Genomic DNA, 19,636 nt, shown 5'->3' on the forward strand with positions numbered 1-19,636 from the left:
TTTAAAGAATGACCAGGCATCCTCAACTGACGGGATGAGGTCAATATCCTTCCAGGGTACCCGGGCCAGGTCGATTAGAAAGGCCTGCTCGCAGAAGTGTTTTAGGGAGCGTTTGACAGTGATGAGGGGTGGTCGTTTGACCGCGGACCCGTGGCGGATACAGGCAATGAGGCAGTGATCGCTGAGATCTTGATTGAAGACAGAAGAGGTGTATTTGGAGGGCAGGTTGGTCAGGATAATGTCTATTAGGGTGCCCATGTTTACGGATTTAGGGTTGTACCTGGTGGGTTCCTTGATGATTTGTGTGAGATTGAGGGCATCAAGCTTGGATTGTAGGACTGCCGGGGTGTTAAGCATATCCCAGTTTAGGTCACCTAACAGAACAAACTCTGAAGCTAGATGGGGAGCGATCAATTCACAGATGGTGTCGAGGGCACAGCTGGGAGCTGAGGGGGGTCGGTAGCAGGCGGCAACAGTGAGAGACTTATTTCTGGAGAGATTAATTTTTAAAATTAGAAGTTCGAACTGTTTGGGCATAGACCTGGAAAGTATGACAGAACTTTGCAGGCTATCTCTGCAGTAGATTGCAACTCCTCCCCCTTTGGCAGTTCTATCTTGACGGAAAGTGTTATAGTTGGGTAAAATCCCAGAATTTTTGGTGGCCTTCCTAAGCCAGGATTCGGACACGGCAAGGACATCAGGGTTGGCAGAGTGTGCTAAAGCGGTGAGTAAGGCAAACTTAGGGAGGAGGCTTCTGATGTTGACATGCATGAGGCCAAGGCTTTTTCGATCACAGAAGTCAACAAATGAGGGTGACTGGGGACATGCAGGGCCTGGGTTTACCTCCACATCACCCGAGGAACAGAGGAGTAGTAGGATGAGGGTGCGGCTAAAGGCTATCAAAACTGGTCGCCTAGAGCGTTGGGGACAAAGAATAAAAGGAGCAGATTTATGGGCGTGGTAGAATAGATTCTGGGCATAATGTGCAGACAGGGGTATGGTGGGGCACGGGTACAGCGGAGGCAAGCCCAGGCACTGGGTGATGATAAGAGAGGTTGTATCTCTGGACATGCTGGTCTCAATGGGTGAGGTCACCGCATGTGTGGGGGGTGGGACAAAGGAGGTATCAGAGGTACGGAGAGTGGAACTACGGGGTCCATTGCAAACCAAAACAATGATAATGATAACTAGCCTGAACAACAGTATGCAAGGCATATTGATATTTGAGAGAGACATACAATAAGGCATAAAGTGATTGCAGGTCTTGATTGGGAGAGCTAGATAAAACAACAGGTAAGATAACAGCAGCAATAACAGGGTGCTAGTCTAACACAGCAACCACAGGTAAAAATGGCGACGACTAGGCAGAGAGGGTCGGATTAACTACACACAGATCCTGAGTTAAAGCACAGAGCCGACAGATAAAACACAAATAAACAGAATGGAGTACCGTGAATTAATGGACAGTCAAGCAGGCATCAGCTATGTAGCCAAGTGATCATAGTGTCCAGGGGGCAGCCGTAGATGGAGCAGGGAGGCCTCCACTAAGCTAGCACGCGGCGTTTAAAGTTAGTAGCCCGGGGGGTGGTCTGCTCAGACGGAGGGGGTCTGCTCAGACGGAGGCCGGTTGAGGGCACAGCGGGTGGGGTATTCGTCTGCAGACCAGACGTGGTCGTGTCGACAGAGAATCCAAGCCGGATGGCGATGGCGAAAGAGAGGTTGTGAATTGTAGAATTGTGTTTGCTAACTGGTGCTAGCTTCGTGGCAGTGGCGCTAGCTGCGCTAGCTGCAAGCTAGCTGTGAGGATCAGAAGTAGTGGCTCAGGGATTACGGCAGGAATCTGGCGTTGTTGTCGAGAGACAGTCCGATGCTGGTAAATTGGTGAGTAATATCCAGGCTAATAACAGGGCTGGTGTCTGTGCAGAAGGTAAAAGCTGCTAGCAGCGGCAAAAAATGGCTAAATTAGCTTGTAGCTGATTTAGACCAGTTGTGATGGATTGGCAGGGCTCTGTGTCGGCAAAAAAAGGTCCAGGCCAATTGGCAAAATATGTATTGTAGCACAAGAATTAGCCGGAGGACCTCTTCGGCTAGCCGGGAGATTGGCCTAGCTCGAGGCTAGCTCAAGGCTAACTGTTGCTTGCTTCGGGACAGAGACGTTAGCCAGGAGTAGCCACTCAGATTGCAGCTAGCTATCTGATCCGGTGTAAAGGTCCAGAGCTTGCGGTAGTAATCTGGAGATTTGGTAGAGAAAAAGCAGTCCGATATTCTCTGGGTTGATATCGCGCTGTGCAGACTGGCATGTATTGACCAAGCTGAGGCTGGCTGGTGTCCGAGTTAACGGTAAAGACCACTAGCAGTGACTAACTGATAACTAGCTAGTAGTTAGTTAGCTGGCTAGCTTCTGATGGGGGTTCCGGTTCTAAAGTATAAAAATAGCAGATCCGTACCACATTGGGTGTTGGGGGTTGCAGGAGAGTATATTCAGTCCGTAGATGGAAAGTGAGATTAAAATATAAACGGGAAAAACGAGGAAAACGATTATTTACACGGGACAAGACAAAACACACGTCCGACTGCTACGCCATCTTGGAAACTAGACAAGGATCCATCCAGGTCATTCTTTATGGGTCCATCCAGGTCATTCTTTATGGGTCCATCCAGGTCATTCTTTATGGATCCATCCAGGTCATTCTTTATGGATTCATCCAGGTCATTCTTTATGGGTCCATCCAGTTCATTCTTTATGGGTCCATCCAGGTCATTCTTTATGGGTCCATCCAGGTCATTCTTTATGGGTCCATCCAGGTCATTCTTTATGGATCCATCCAGGTCATTCTTTATGGGTCCATCCAGGTCATTCTTTATGGATTCATCCAGTTCATTCTTTATGGATTCATCCAGGTCATTCTTTATGGATCCGTCCAGTTCATTCTTTATGGATTCATCCAGTTCATTCTTTATGGATTCATCCAGTTCATTCTTTATGGATTCATCCAGTTCATTCTTTATGGATTCATCCAGGTCATTCTTTATGGGTCCATCCAGGTCATTCTTTATGGGTCCATCCAGGTCATTCTTTATGGATCCATCCAGGTCATTCTTTATGGATCCATCCAGGTCATTCTTTATGGATCCATCCAGGTCATTCTTTATGGATCCATCCAGGTCATTCTTTATGGATCCATCCAGGTCATTCTTTATGGATCCATCCAGGTCATTCTTTATGGGTCCATCCAGGTCATTCTTTATGGATCCATCCAGGTCATTCTTTATGGATCCATCCAGGTCATTCTTTATGGATCCATCCAGTTCATTCTTTATGGGTCCATCCAGGTCATTCTTTATGGATTCATCCAGTTCATTCTTTATGGATCCATCCAGGTCATTCTTTATGGATCCATCCAGTTCATTCTTTATGGATCCATCCAGGTCATTCTTTACGGATCCATCCAGGTCATTCGTTATGGGTCCATCCAGTTCATTCTTTATGGATCCATCCAGGTCATTCTTTACGGATCCATCCAGGTCATTCGTTATGGGTCCATCCAGTTCATTCTTTATGGATCCATCCAGGTCATTCTTTACGGATCCATCCAGGTCATTCGTTATGGGTCCATCCAGGTCATTCGTTATGGATACATCCAGGTCATTCGTTATGGATTCATCCAGTTCATTCTTTATGGATCCATCCAGGTCATTCTTTATGGATCCATCCAGTTCATTCTTTATGGATCCATCCAGTTCATTCTTTACGGATCCATCCAGGTCATTCTTTATGGGTCCATCCAGTTCATTCTTTATGGATCCATCCAGGTCATTCTTTACGGATCCATCCAGGTCATTCGTTATGGGTCCATCCAGTTCATTCTTTATGGATCCATCCAGGTCATTCTTTACGGATCCATCCAGGTCATTCGTTATGGGTCCATCCAGGTCATTCGTTATGGATACATCCAGGTCATTCGTTATGGATACATCCAGGTCATTCGTTATGGATACACCCAGGTGTGGTTAAGAAAACGTGCATGCATAGTGATGGACCTTGGTCTTTGCGACGTGATGGGAGAAGTGACATGCCTCGCAAAGTTTAGAACTGCCACGAGGACTGTAACAGCCTAGTAACTGGCGCTGCCTAGGAACCATCATAATGAAGCATCAAATCAGGTTTAAAATCTGATCCCAAAGTCGGACGTAGCTACGCTCGGCATGGCATTTAAGACCAACTTTATCTCTCTCGCTCTCTCTCTTATTGATTGATTGACTGACATATAGTACTTTTTCCTCTCTATGTGATATACTCTTACTTATACCCCCTTTTGCCCTCAGAACAGCCTCAATGCTGGCCCATGTTGACCACAATGCTTCCAACAGTATTTTTGTGTCAAATTAGCTGGATGTCCTTTGGGTGGTGGACCATTCTAGATACACACGGGAAACTGTTGAGCGTGAAAAACCCAGCAGTGTTGCAGTTCTTGACACAAATCGATGTGCCTGGCACCTACTATCATACCCCCGTTCAAAAGCGCTTAAATCTTTTTGTCTTGCCCATTCACCCTCTGAATGGCACACATACACAATCCATGTCTCAATTGTCTCAAGGCTTTAAAAAAAATATTTTAACCCGTCTCCTCCCCTTCATCTACACTGATTCGAAGTGGATTTAGCAAGTGACATCAATAAGGGATCGTAGCTTTCACCTGGTCAGTCTGTCATGCTCTTAATGTTTTGTGTACTCGGTACTGTGCAATGAACTCTCTCCTTGTCCTCCTATCTCTAGGAGCAGCTCCCAGACCTGTGGTCTCACTTCCAGGAGCTGAGCCTGGAGGCCCACATGTATGCGTCTCAGTGGTTCCTCACACTCTTCACCGCCAAGTTCCCCCTCTGCATGGTCTTCCACATCACCGACCTGCTACTGTGTGAGGTAAGAAGTTTGACAACGTTGACCCAACACTGAATGTAATTTTAGCACTACGCCTAACCCCAACACTTACCCAATACTGGTCCAAGTCCTAACTTCAACACTGGCTCTTACCTTAACCCTACTGTTAACCCCAACACTGGGTCTCACCCTAACCTTACTCCTAACCCAAGCTGCTGTTGGTAAGCACTGAACTTACCCTTCCATCGACCACCCTGGGCTTTGAACAACTCTTCACTATTCACCCGCCTTTTTGTACCTCCTTACAGCCAATGTCTCCTTTGGAGCAATAATGACCATGAGAAGTGAGAACACCATTCTAGCACGATAGACCCCATCAAAATCCCCAGAAGCCCTTCAAGATAGTAGTATACTCTCTGCCTGCTTCTCTTCTCAGCCCTCCTGTAGGCCTGGTACCACAGTAGAAAAGGGACGCTGTGACCTTTCTCTCTTTCTCTGTGATTGTCTCACTTCTTCTCCTCCCTTTTTCATCACCCTCTCTCTCTCTCGCTGTGATTCTCTCTTTTTCCTGTTCTCCTCCTCTCTCCTTTCATCCTTCTCTCCCACCCTCTCTCGGCCCCCGGGCAGAACAATTAATAGTTTCCTTGGCGTTTCTCAGCCATTGAGCCGTGTGATGAGTATCTGCTTCTCTCTCTTCTCTGCCTCCCTCTAATATTTCTCTTTCTCTCCATCTCCATACCTCTGTCTCTCTTTATTTCTATATGTTTTTCTCTAAAGTGGTGTCCCTTTCTTATTGTTTTTGGCTTTACCCATGCCTCGATCTGATTTCTTTGTTGTCATTGTCACTTTTCACTCCTTTTTCTCTCGCTCGCTCTCTCTCTCTCTCTCTCTCGCTCTCTCTCTCTCTCCTCCTTTGATTGTGTGCTCATGTGTTGTCTTCCCTTTCATTTCTCCACACCTCTCTCTCTCTCGCTCTCTATGTATCCGTGCCTGTGTGTGGTGCGAGTTGTTTGTTTGTGTGCCTCAAGGTGTGTGTGTCGTGTGAGGTGTGTGTGCAAGTGCGCCTGACTGTGTGTTTCTCCTCTACATTAAAACCTCTCACACTTGCTGACTCAGTTTGACTCCAGCTTAGTTTGGCACGCTGCATGTGAGACTGTGTTCTCTCACACACACACACTCACTCACTCCACACACACAATCACCCACTCACTCACACAATCACCCACTCACTCACATACGCACTCCACACACACACTCACTCACTCAGTCCACACACCACACTCCCGCCCTCTATCTCTGACTCCCTGACACCCCAGCGCCACCTAGAGCCTTTTGAGAAAGAAAGTGAGAGATGGAAGGGGAGGGGAAGAGAGGGAGAAAGAGAGGCCCTTTCCTCAGTTATTTATAGAGCAGGGGAGATATTTTTAGCCCAGTGTTGCCATGTGAACGGGGTGTCGGAGCGATGGAGACAGGTGTTCCCATGCGGAGCTGACTTCAGCATCCACGCTCTCTCATCCTCTCTCATCCTCTCTCATCCTCTCTGTTTCGCTTGCTCTGCCTCACTCCTCTTTTTTGCTAGCTCTCTCCCTCTTTCTCACTCTCTGTCACACTCTTCCTTTCTCCTTCTGTCTTTATCTGTTAGTCTGTGACTTGTCTCTTACTCCTTCTTACAATTTCTCTCTCCCCCCTCTCGCTCTGTCTCTGTGTGTCATTCATTAATTTGTCCATCTGCCTGTCACTCTGTGGCCATGATGCAGCCCCACCTGTCTGTGAGAGGGACTGTCTTGCTTCACTTCAAGACAATTGTGTCCCTCGGTACTGGCGATCGGGGGTGCCTTTGCATCCTCAGCGGTGGGCGTTTCCATGAACATAGGTGTAATGTTACCATAACGTTTCCTCTTTATCGCCAGAGGGCAGTCTAGCGTGTAGACATACAGACTATATAATATCACGAATGAATGTACAACGTCAGATAGATGGGTTGATAGCAACACATGCATTCCACTGGCACAAGTATCATTACGTCATTGTTTTTCAGTGTGGACTTTTTCGTAGCTCTTAACACGAAAGCTGCGCGGCAGTTTCATAAGTCTTTATTAGAAGGAGTCTTTCATGTTGAAGATCATTTGAACCTTTACTAAGTCTATAACAAGAAAACCTTAACATTTACGGGTTTATTGGCATGACGTATTAAAGGGTAACGCCGTTGACGTTGATATGAAGACAGTCGATGAGATGACCCTTGATCCATGCCTTTTCTTACACCGGTGTGTGATGGATGTGTTTAGGTGACGGCCCGAGCTCTTTCTCTCTCTCTCTGTGTGTGTTTAGAGAACATGTCCTGTGACAATCAACGATATAATCATCTTCTTCTCTTCCCCAGGGCCTGAACATCATCTTCAATGTGGCGCTGGCTCTTCTCAAGGTGTGATTGACTTCCTTTACTTTGGTTAATTTACTGGGGTTCCAGTCAATTCCTTGGATTTTTTCTTTTCTTTTAAATGACAGACAAATTCTGTAATGGTATTGTACGAAGCACACACAACTCAGAGACCTAGACCTGGGCCTGTATTCACAAAGAGTCTCTGGAGTCTGTGTTTTGAGTCAGGGCTCAAAACTGCGACCAAAACACTGGCATTTGCGACCAATGTTCCCAGTAATTTTCGGGGGGGGGGGGGGCACTGAGCAAAGTTTAGGTCTTGTGAGCGGAAACTTGAACGTTGTGAGGATTTTGTGCAACTTCCGGCACGCGTTTACAGTGAATAGTGAGGCTGTACCCTTACAGTTTTAGACAGTAGCCAATAGGCTATTTGAGCATAAGTAGGCCTGCCAACAAAACCAATGGAGCAAATCCAATAACATTTTCACATGGAAATAGTTTTTGATTTCTATGAAATAGCCTATAGTAGCCTATATGTGGTGTTCCATGCAGGCCTACATTGCATGAGACTTTTAAAAACGTTTTTACATTATGAAGGACTTGACATTAATGCTTTTTTACTTGGTCTGTAACACCATGGGTAAATTGCATTGTATTCTGTTGAATGATGCAAGAAACCACTTTACAAAATAAAATAATTACCATACAGAGAAGTAGACAATGTTACCTCTCTGCCTATTGGCTTATTTTCATATTCAAGCCTGTTTCAATATTCAACATTGCCCCTTTAATTAAGACATAAGCTTTTTACCTGACTGGCTTTTCAACGAGCTTGAAATGTAGCCTACACGTTTTGTGCTCTTGTATGAAGCAGTAACTCTCCATTTCTGAACTATACTTATCTATAACTGGCCTAATAACTCGCTATCTAGCAAAGAATATCAACAAATGTGCACACGGGTTGCTCTGCGCTCTGATCTGATTGAAAGACCGTACGAGGGTTACCCCCACCAATAGAATTCTACTCCATTACGGTCTGGTTCTGCCTACAACAAAATCACAGACTCAATCTTGCAAAGTTACTTTTGTTTTGTTGCATTGAAAAGGGGTTGATATACTCTTGATTCGTTCACAGAAAAAAACGTTGATCTATATGGTGCAAACTAATGGGGCGAACTCAGTGAAGTTCAATCTCTTGCGTCTCTGTGCAGCATGGCATTACTTCTGCGCGGCAGTCCTGTATGAAGTGCGCGACCGTGAGCAGTTTAGAGGGATCATTGTTTGCGACCCTTTGACTTGGCAGCGCGACACCAAATTTCTTATTGGTCGCTAGGTTCCCAGTGATAATGTATTCAAACATTATTGGGTATGCAGACCAGGTATTCAAAATGTTTAGTCCGAAGTCTTGGTTGAATCTTTGGGATGCACAATTTAGCCATCATGCGATATTTGAATGAACAGTTCTCAAGGCTTTCCCCAAAAAAACTTCACAATTAAATGTTGACTGCAAAGTAGGCCTACCTGGCAGAATGAAATCAAGATGATTTCTATCAATTGTGGGGCATTAGTTTTGCCATCACATGTAGCCTACATTGTACAGTACAAAAACACTGCTAGCCAAACAACGTCTCTTGCTAGGTGCACAGTTGAATTAAAGGTCAACGATACCCTCCATTTTATTGTTCCCAGACCTCAAAAGTGGACTCTTGATTTGGTTTAAGCATTGCTGTGGCCTTAGAACATTTTATATGGCCCTACAACTGGCTGTTCAAAATCGCTAACAAAAATACAATTTTTGAGATTGCGCAAAGGTTCTTCTCCCCTCCAAACAATCAATAATGATATTGGCAAGTTAAAATGTCATTATTTGTGTATGGAGGGTAGGTCATTATAGGCTACTTGCTCAGCCCGCAAATTAAAGATAACATTTAAATGATGCACGCATCATCCGCTTCCAAAGGCCACTATTATTTTCATTTGGGCAAGTAGCTTTCAATTGGCACTTGTGTGTGTGTGTGTATATATATATATATATAATGCTAATTTGAAAGATGCTTAGTCATTATTAGCCTGGTTCTGTATGGAATGTAGGTACGTTATGGGACACAGGTTAGGTCATTATCGATGCGGTCAAATGATGCAATACACTGCTGCTACCGTTTATTATCTATCCTGTTGCCTAGTCACTCTATCCCTACCTATATGTACATGTCTACCTCAATTAACTCGTACCCCTGCACTTTTACACGGTACTGGTACCCCCTGTATATAGCCACGTTATCGTTACTCATTGTGTATTTATTCCTCGTTATTGTTCCTCTATTTTTCTCTCTCCATTGTTGGGAAGGGCCTGTACGTAAGCATTTCAAAAGGGAATCTACACCTATTTACCAAGCATGTGACAAATACAATTTTATTGGATTTTGCCTTTTAGATCGCAATGAATAAGATTATATGGACAGGGGGACCTTTTTTTTCTTCTTTTTTTTTCTCACCTTTATTTAACAGGCGACCTGGCCAAGATAAAGCAAAGCAGTGCGACAGAAACAACAACACAGAGTTACACATGGAATAAACAAGCATACAGTCAATAACAATAACCAGTGAGTTATACCTGCAGGAGCGTGTGCTACGGGTGGGTGTTATCGTGACCAGTGAGCTGAGATAAGGCGGAGCTTTACCTAGCATAGACTTATAGATGACCTGGAGCCAGTGGGTCTGGCGACGAATATGTAGCGAGGGCCAGCCGACTAGAGCATACAGGTCGCAGTAGTGGGTGGTATAAGGGGCTTTGGTAACAAAACGGATGGCACTGTGATAGACTACATCCAATTTGCTGAGTAGAGTATTGGAAGCTATTTTGTAAATGACATCGCCGAAGTCGAGGATCGGTAGGATAGTCAGTTTTACTAGGGTAAGTTTGGCGGCGTGAGTGAAGGAGGCTTTGTTGCTAAATAGAAAGCCGATTCTAGATTAGAATTTGGATTGGAGATGTTTGATATGAGTTTGGAAGGAGAGTTTACAGTCTAGACAGACACCTAGGTATTTGTAGTTGTCCACGTATTCTAGGTCAGAACCGTCCAGAGTAGGGATGCTAGTCGGGCGGGCGGGGGCAGGCAGCGAACGGTTGAAGAGCATGCATTTGGTTTTACTAGCGTTTATGAGCAGTTGGAGGCCACGGAAGGAGTGTTGTATGGCATTGAAGCTCGTTTGGAGGTTTGTTAACACAGTGTTCAAAGAAGACCTGATCCTACCTCAGCACTCTGAGAAGATTTTTGACCTCCAAGATTGACACGGTGCTAAGGTTCATATGGGGCAGCAGGTAGCATAGTGGTTAGAGCGTTGGGCCAGTAACCGAAAGGTTTCTAGATCGAATCCCCGAGCTGACAAGGTAAAAATCTGGTGTTCTGCCCCTGAACAAGGCAGTTAACCCACTGTTCCTAGGCCGTCATTGTAAATAAGAATTTGTTATGAACTGACTTGCCTAGTTAAACAAAGGTAGAAGTTGCTCTTAACTACAGACCTAGGATCAGTTCAACCAGCCCCAAATCCTAACTAATTGGTAGATCAGACTCAAGATACGGATCCCCAACCACTCTCTTATTTAGTAACCTTTTCTGCAATGTTGAGTACAGAGTAAATGCATGGAAGGAGTGTCTGCTATGTCAGTCAGTATATGATGTAATTGGCTAGAATATGGAGGAATGTGGTGTGAGAAAGTGGAATAGTTTGCATATGTCTCCCTCTGCAGTCCATAGACTGTACTGCAGAGGGGAGATGAGACGTAGACAATGCATTCGGGAAAATATTCAGACCCCTGGACTTTTTCCACATTTTGTTGCCTTATTCTAAAATTGACAAAATAAAATATTTTCCTCATCAATCTACACACCCCATAATGACAAAGAAAAAACAGGTTTTTAGAAACCCCTTGATCATCCTTGATGTTTCCACAACTTGATTTGAGGCCACCTGTGGTAAATTCAATTGATTGGACATGATTGGAAAATGCACACACCTGTCTATATAAGGTCCCACATTTGACAGTGCATGTCGGAGCAAAAACCAAGTTTCTCAATACTTATGTAAATGTGATATTTCAGTTTTATTTTTAAATTGCAAAAAAATATTTTTTTATATTTTTAACTGTTTTTGCTTTGTCATCATGGGGTATTGTGTGTAAATTGATGAGAAAAACAAACAATTCAATACATTTTAGAATAAGGCTGTAACGAAATGTGGAAAAAGTCAAGCGGTCTGAATATTTCTTGAATGCACTGTACATTATTCTAATATTTCACAAACATGGTACTTTTATACACAGTATTACGTGACAGAAATGTTGTTTGATATACACATTGCACATTAAAAGGTACTCAGACATATACGATATACAGTTGAAGTCGGAAGTTTACATACACCGTAGCCAAATACATTTAAACTCAGTTTTTCCACAATTCCTGACATTTAATCCTAGTAAAAATTCCCTGTCTTAGGTCAGTTAGGATTACCACTTTATTTTAAGAATGTGAAATGTCAGAATAATAGTAGAGAGAATGATTTATTTCAGCTTTTATTTCTTTCATCACATTCCCAGTGGGTCAGAAGTTTACATACACTCAATTAGTATTTGGTAGCATTGCCTTTAAATTGTTTAACTTGGGTGAAACGTTTCTGGTAGCCTTCCAAAAGCTTCCCACAATAAGTTGGGTGAATTTTGGCCCATTCCTCCTGACAGAGCTGGTGTAACTGAGTCAGGTTTGTAGGCCTCCTTGCTCGCACATGCTTTTTCAGTTCTGCCCCAAATTTTCTATAGAATTGAGGTCAGGGCTTTGTGATGGCCACTCCAATAACTTGACTTTGTTGTCCTTAAGCCATTTTGCACCAACTTTGGAAGTATGCTTGGGGTCATTGTCCATTTGGAAGACCCATTTGTGACCAAGCTTTAACTTCCTGACTGATGTCTTGAGATGTTGCTTCAATATATCCACATCATTTTCCTCCCTCATGATTTTCCTCCCTCATGCCATCCATTTTGTGAAGTGCACCAGACCCTCCTGCAGCAAAGCAGCCTCACAACATGATGCTGCCACCCCCGTGCTTCACGGTTGGGATGGTGTTCTTCGTCTTGCAAACATAATGATGGTCATTATGGCCAAACAGTTCTATTTTTGTTTCATCAGACCAGAGGACATTTCTCCAAAATACGATCTTTGTCCCATGTGCAGTTGCAAACTGTATTCTGGCTTTTTTGTGGCGGTTTTGGAGCAGTGGCTTCTTCCTTGCTGATCGGCCTTTCAGGTTATGTCGATATAGGACTCGTTTTACTGTGGATAGAGATACTTTTGTACCTGTTTCCTCCAGTATCTTTACAAGGTATTTTGCTGTTGTTCATTGGATTGATTTGCACTTTTCACAGCAAAGTACGTTCATCTCTAGGAGACAGAATGCGTCTCCTTCCTGAGCGGTATGACGGCTGCGTGGTCCCATGGTGTTTATACTTGCGCACTATTGTTTGTTCAGATGAACATGGTACCTTCAGGCATTTGGAAATTGCTCCCAAGGATGAACCAGACTTGTGGAGGTCTACAATTTTTTGTACAGGTCTTTTGATTTTCCCATGATGTCAAGCAAAGAGGCACTGAGTTTGAAGGTAGGCCTTGAAATACATCCACAGGTACACCTCCAATTGACTAAAATTATGTATCAGAAGCTTCTAAAGCCATGACATAATTTTCTGGAATTTTCAAAGCTATTTAAAAGCACAGCCAACTTAGTGTATATAAACTTCTGACCCACTGGAATTGTGATACAGTGAATTATAAGTGAAATAATCTGTCTGTAAACAATTGTTGGAACAATTAGTTGTCATGCACAATGTAGATGTCCTAACCGACTTGCCAAAACTATAGTTTGTTAACAAGAAATTTGTGGAGTGGTTGAAAAACGAGTTTTAATGACTCCAACCTAAGTGTATGTAAACTTCCGACTTCAGCTGTACATGATATATGGTGTTTTGGGTCCTGTCTAGCTTTTAATCCCAGCTACTCACAGCCCATCCCACCTATCTCCACCTGTTAAATAGTACTATGGCGCCGGAGGGGATGGCTGCCTTTTTATGGGCTCCTAACCAACTGTGCTATTTTGTGTGTTTTTTTGCATTGCAACTTATTTTGTACATAATATTGCTGCTAATGTCTTTTTTGACCGAAAAGAGCTTCTGGATATCAGAACAGCGATTACTCACCTCGAACTGGACGGATATTTTTTCTTTAATGTGTCCGACGCAAATGATATACTGCTCCTCCAAGACCAGGCCCAAATCCCCGTCATTTGTGTGAAGAACAGACAGAAATACAGGGGGCAGAGATCGGGGTGCCTTGTGAGAATTTGTCGGCGAGTGGGTAACCTGCCTCTACCATCCGTTCTATTGGCCAACGTGCAATCACTGGAGAATTAACTGGATGATCTCCGTTCAAGACTATCTTACCAACGGAACATTAAAAACTGTAATATCTTATGTTTCACCAAGTCGTGGCTGAACGACGACACAGATAATATACAGTTGGCTGGGTTTTCCGTGCATCGGCAGGACAGAACATCTACGTCTTGGAAGACGGTGGGTGTGTGTCTATTTGTCGATAACAGCTGTTGCACGATGTCTAATATTAAGGAAGTCTCATGGTATTGCTCGCCTGAGGTAGAGTACCTCATAATAAGCTGTAGACCACACTATCTACCAAGAGAGTATTCATTTATATTTTTAGTAGCCGTATATTTACCACCAAAACTGATGCTGGTACTAAGATCGCACTTAACGAGCTGTATAAGGCCATAAGCAAACAAATAAATGCTCATCCAGAAGTGACACTCCTAGTGGCCGGGAACTTTAACCAATTTACCTCATTTCTACAAGCATAACACGTGCAACCATAGGAGAAAAAGAAACTTGACCACTTTTACTCCACACACAGAGACACATACAAAGCTCTCCCTCGCCCTACATTTGACAAATCTGACCATAATTCTATCCCCCTGATTCCTGCTTACAAGCAAAAACTAAAGGCAACATCCACACTGAGCTAAAGGCTAGAGCTGCCGCTTTCAAGGAGCGGGACACCAATCCGGACGCTTATAAGAAATCCTGCTTTGCCTCAGATAAACCATCAAACAGGCAAAGCGTCAATACAGGACTAAGATTGAATCCTTCTACACCGGCTCTGATGCTCAACGATGTGGCAGGGCTTGCAAACTATTACGGTCTGCAAAGGGAAACCCAGCCACTAGTCTGCCCAGTAACGCGAGCCTACTAGACGAGCAAAAATCCATTTTTTATGCTTGCTTCGAGGCAAGCATCACTGAAGCATGCATGAGAGCACCAGCTGTTCCGGATGACTGTGTGATTACACTCTCCGAAGCCGATGTTAGCAAGACCTATAAACAGGTCGTCGACATTCACAAGGCCGCGGGGCCAGACAGATTACCAGGACGGGTACTCAGAGCATGCGCGGGCCAACTGTCTTCACTGACATTTTCAACCTCTCCCTGACCTAGTCTGTAATACCTACATTTTTCAAGCAGACCACCATAGTCCCTGTGCCCAAGAAAGTGAAGGTAACCTGCCTAAATGACTACCGCCCCGTAGCACTCACGTCAGTAGCCATGAAGTGCTTTGAAAGGCTGGTCATGGCTCACATCAACACCATCAGCCCAGAAACCCTAAACCCACTCCAATTCGCATACCGCCCCAACAGATCCACCGATGACGCTATCTCAATCGCACTCCACACTGCCCTTTCCCACTTGGACAAAAGGGACATCTATGTGAGAATGCTGTTCATTGAATACAGCTCAGCGTTCAACACCATAGTACCCACTAAGCTCATCACTAAGCTATGGACCCTGGGACTTAACACCGCCCTCTGCAACTGGATCTTGGACTTCCTGATGGGCCGACCCCAGGTGGTAAAGGTAGGCAGCAACACATCTGCCACGCAGGTCCTCAACACGGGGGCCCTCAGGGTTGCATGCTTAGTTCCCTCCTGTACTCCCTGTTCACCCACGACTGCGTGGCCAAGCACGACTCCAACACCATTACGTTTCCTGACGACATAACAGTGAGATGAGACAGCCTATAGGGAGGAGGTCAGAGACCTGGCAGTGTGGTGCCAGGACAACAATCTCTCCCTCAACGTGATCAAGACGAAGGAGCTGATCGTGAACTATTGGAAAAGGGGGCAGAGAATTTCAGTTTCCTTGGTGTCCACATCACCAACAAACTGTTATGGTCTAAGCACACCAAGACTATCGTGAAGAGGGCACGACAACACCATTTTATCACCCAGACTATTTACATTGACCCCCCCATTCGTTTTTTTACAGTGGTGCTACTTGCTGTTTAATACCTATGCATATTCACTTCACCCCTCAACTAACCTGTATATAATATCCAAACAATATTTGTAGTTTTCCAGTGCAAAACATTTTAACATTTCCTGCCACATGCTCTGAATAAAAGTGTTTTATGAAGCTTAGATAATATCATGAATCTAGTATCAATCTCATTACATTTTACGAACAATGAAATATTATTATTTTTTGTACATTTTGTTCCGCTTCAACTATAGTGGCGAAATACAATGAAACAACAAATCAGGATATCGAATGATGCGCTAAATCGGCTAAATACTATATTGTTAGCAGATCCGTTTATGATGCTATCACTCTACTTGTTTTGATGCCACCACGAGTGTTGGGATAGGAATGGCATTGCCGAGCTATCCGTATCATGCCGGGATCTTAAGGGGGTCACATTGATTTCAATTGGCAATATTTCACTGCGATTTAGGCCAAGTTGATGCTGCACAATGTTGTTCTACAATCAAGGAGCATGTAGGGATGCATGGTGCTGCGTTTCTCCTTTGATTCAACACCGTAGTGCCAGGGCATCGCGAAGACCAATCTCCCCTTTGTATCAGAGTGCTGCGAATGCTCTGCTATTTCTGACGGATGCAGGTTGCGTGTATGTTGACACTCCATTGGTTGGACATTGTTCCGTTTTTTTAAGATGGACTATGTAAATGATTTTGGAATGTACAATGGTCTCTATTTGAAAACCTTGCCATTAAACCTGCAAATAAAGCTAGAGTGGCTTGTTTGAATTCGATTTTCTTAGCTCGTCATGATTGCACTGCGAATGTGACTTTCCCATGTGATTCCGTTGAATCACTCAGAGGGGAAATGGGTTTCAGTGAGGATAACAGTCAGGTCCACAGAAACCTACTGTATCCTTCTCTTCACACTACATCACACCCTCGGGTGGAAAGGGACATTTAGAGAGGGAGTGATGGAGAGGTGGATGTCTTCGCTATTAATGAGAGCAATAAAAGAGAGAGCGAGGGAGAGAGTGATAGAGGAAAAGACAACAGAAGAGAGAGAGGGAGATGAAAGAGAAAGTGCTTTGTGGGAAGAAAGCATGTGTGACGTGAACTAGCAGCTACTGGGAGGGCTATGGTCGTAGCTCCTTCTGTTTGAGCTGATACACTGTCTCTACACAGTCTCTCCTCTGGGATGATACCCCTATTACAGTCTGTTTGATTTTACAAAGCCTCCGGCAACAGCAGAGTAGTGCTTTCATGCCAATAACGTGTGTTTGTGTCTGTGTGTGTGAGAGATTGTATATGAAAAAGGGAGATACCATGAGGATGGCGATAAAAGTGTATATTTGAGGGCGTGGGTAGAGTAAAGGGGTTCCACTGACTCTTTTCTATTGGTCAGGTATGACGGCATTCTCCCCCCTGAGGCCTCCCTCTCTCCCCCCTCCCTCTGTGCACTTGCCCTCCCCTGCCTGTCTGCCGTAGTCCATTTGGAGCGCACAGCAGCGGCAGTAGCATCTGTTAGCGGTTAGCCATTAACAGCAGTGCTGAAAAGGGGGGAGGCCCCGTTACATTTGTTTTCAGTGATGTCTACCACGAATGCATCAACCCACAGACCCCTCTCTCACTCCCCTTCCCTCCTCCCCTCCTCCTGTCCTCCTTCCCTCTCTACTCCCCCTCGTCTTCTAGCACCTCTCCGCCTCAGTGTTTCGGTCACATGCTCCATGTCTCTCTCCCTCCGTGTTTTGCGCGCATGCTTAGCCGTCCGCCCGCCCAGCCCCAGACCAGACTTCTGCATTGGAGCAGCACGAGCAGCAGGGTTAGCCATTAGCTGTTAGCATTGCAGGCCTTTTAGGTGGTGAGTGCTATAGGAGGGAGGAGGGAGCACTAGCGTGGTTTGCTTCTCCGCCTGCCTCGCCTATCCGTGACCTGACCTGTGGCTCCAGGGGTCCTCTGCACTCCTGTTTGGCAGAGGCTTTGGACACAGCAAATGGACCCTCCTGTTCTGCAAAGGACCTGGAAGTAAACCTTTACTTTGACCGGAAGGTATTCTACCCTGGCTGTGTTTTGTTAGGAAAGTCTACTCTGCTGGAGTTCTTAGGTGAAGGAGTCCCTTTTTTGAAGCCTTGCTGTTTCTGCGAACAGAGGGCAGGGACTGTTTCAGTGCTCCTCTGTGGAAGTGAAGGATTTCCTGAAGAAGAGAGACCCACACAGGCTTGTCTGCCCAGTGTCCTGCTTAAGCTCACTGCCAGAGCCATCCTCTCGCCTCTGCCTCTCCCTGATCTAATGTGATCTCCAGCACCACGTCTGTTTCCTCTCTGACTCTTGAGTCACCACGAGGACCGTTCAGCTGTGCACACGCGGCTCCAAGACGTCACATTCGGGACAGAAGCAGCTTCTGCCTAAGGCTGTGTGACTGATAGAAACACACTTAAACATAACAAGATTTAGTCTCTTCCTCCCCTCAGCTTCCGAAGTGTTTTACATCAGAAAGGACCGCTCGGGTGTAAAGGGACAACATCATTTGGAAGGGATTTTTAAAGATGGATTTTTGAAGCAAACTCAATCCATCTACTTTGCCTGCTGTGGCCTGTATGTATTTATCGTTACCCCAGGACTGGTGATATAAAAGTACCCTGATTTCTTTGATGTCTTTTCTCATTTATGCGAAGTCCTGGGCATAGGGGCTTGGTTGTGAGAGAGGGATTCTCTTCTCTTTGAAGGAGGAGAGTGGAGGAGAATAAGTGGAAGACTCATCACCTGTCGTCTGTTTAAACGACTAACCGCGTGCCGTCTGTTTTGCTGCTAGGCAACGGCATGCCCATATTTAGAATTTCGGTGGAAAAAGCAGTGTGAAACAGGATCGGTATCCAGAACTGTGACTGTGTAATATTTCTTTGGCTATATCACTGTGATAGCACCCCATATCTACGCTATGCTGGATGCTCTGGTCAGTTGTGAGGTAGGGACTATAGTGTTATCTGGCCTAGGGGCTGTGTCGGCTCTCTGACAGTGGTGCTTACTGAATGGACACGATGAACCAAACAAACTTACTGATTCTCTATGCTGCTCAAACCCGCTGGATCCTCTCTACCTTTTGAAAATAATTGTGTTTATGGTCTATTTTTGCCGAGTTTGAATTATTATTATTGGGGATGACAGTCTATTGAGAGAAGCTCCCATCCAACACGTCACTGTGTGTCACTGCCCGGAATGATCGACCTGTTATTTTCCCCTGAAGATCACCGCTGTCATTTGTAAAGTTTGCATTGCTAAACAGCCAAAGAAAAACATCTTTGCTGGACTCTGACCTCAAGTTTTTGCCCGGGTTGACTGACCCTGATACGAACTTGTCCCGGCTACGTCCACGCTTTCGGACTGCACGCTGGAGTCGCCCTGCACCCTGGCCACCCTGGCCCCAGAGCGGGATCCTCCCTCCCCCTCTCGCTCTCCGCCCTCCTCTCCCTCCATTTCCCCCACCACCCCACCCTCACCCTCGGTGATGACGCCAGCGGTGCGGAAGGGCAGTTGTGGGGCAGAGGAAGGGGGTTCAGCGGAGGAGAAGGCTGGGGAGACGGACTCTGTCTGTAAGGTGATGGGGCTCCTGGGGATGGGCCACCGCCTCTTCGTTCCCCGACTACTGGCGGTGAGACTGGGACAGGGACTGAGACAGGATAGGTGGGCGGTGGGTGGGTGGACAATCTTACCCTGCCGAGGGCTACTGCAGGCGTAAACCTTTTTCTCAATGCAGTTATGTTTCAAAATGCTTTCATAATGTATTTATATTGTTGAATTGCTTATATTGTTGAATAACTTGGGCTGTGTGAGTCTAATTTTGGATTATCGTTATGACAATGCATCGGAATGCCAACGGGTGGCGCTATTAGTTATTGCCATGGTAGTCAACCTGTTCTAACTCTGTTGGCATGTGACACTAACCGATATGTTGGATCAAAGTACTATTATTGCAAAATACTACTATTACAGACAGAGTTTGATATT

At 45.1% G+C, this 19,636-nt stretch overlaps 1 protein-coding gene across 6 annotated transcripts in view; it reads left to right on the forward strand.

Moving 5' to 3' along the window:
- The window catches only part of LOC139540774 (rab GTPase-activating protein 1-like), a 181,494-nt gene that overhangs the window by 138,667 nt on the left and 23,191 nt on the right, over positions 1-19,636 (forward strand). For 5 of the 6 annotated variants that reach the window (XM_071344726.1, XM_071344729.1, XM_071344728.1 and 2 more), the window contains exons 17-18: positions 4,778-4,921; positions 7,263-7,304. In XM_071344726.1, the coding sequence (XP_071200827.1) occupies positions 4,778-4,921; positions 7,263-7,304 (186 nt within the window). Of the gene's footprint in view, positions 1-4,777; positions 4,922-7,262; positions 7,305-17,171; positions 19,281-19,636 lie in introns of those variants that run through there. The other variant, XM_071344731.1, reaches the window with a different exon arrangement.

The sequence above is a fragment of the Salvelinus alpinus genome, chromosome 16, assembly GCF_045679555.1.
Source record: "Salvelinus alpinus chromosome 16, SLU_Salpinus.1, whole genome shotgun sequence".
Taxonomy (NCBI): domain Eukaryota; kingdom Metazoa; phylum Chordata; class Actinopteri; order Salmoniformes; family Salmonidae; genus Salvelinus; species Salvelinus alpinus.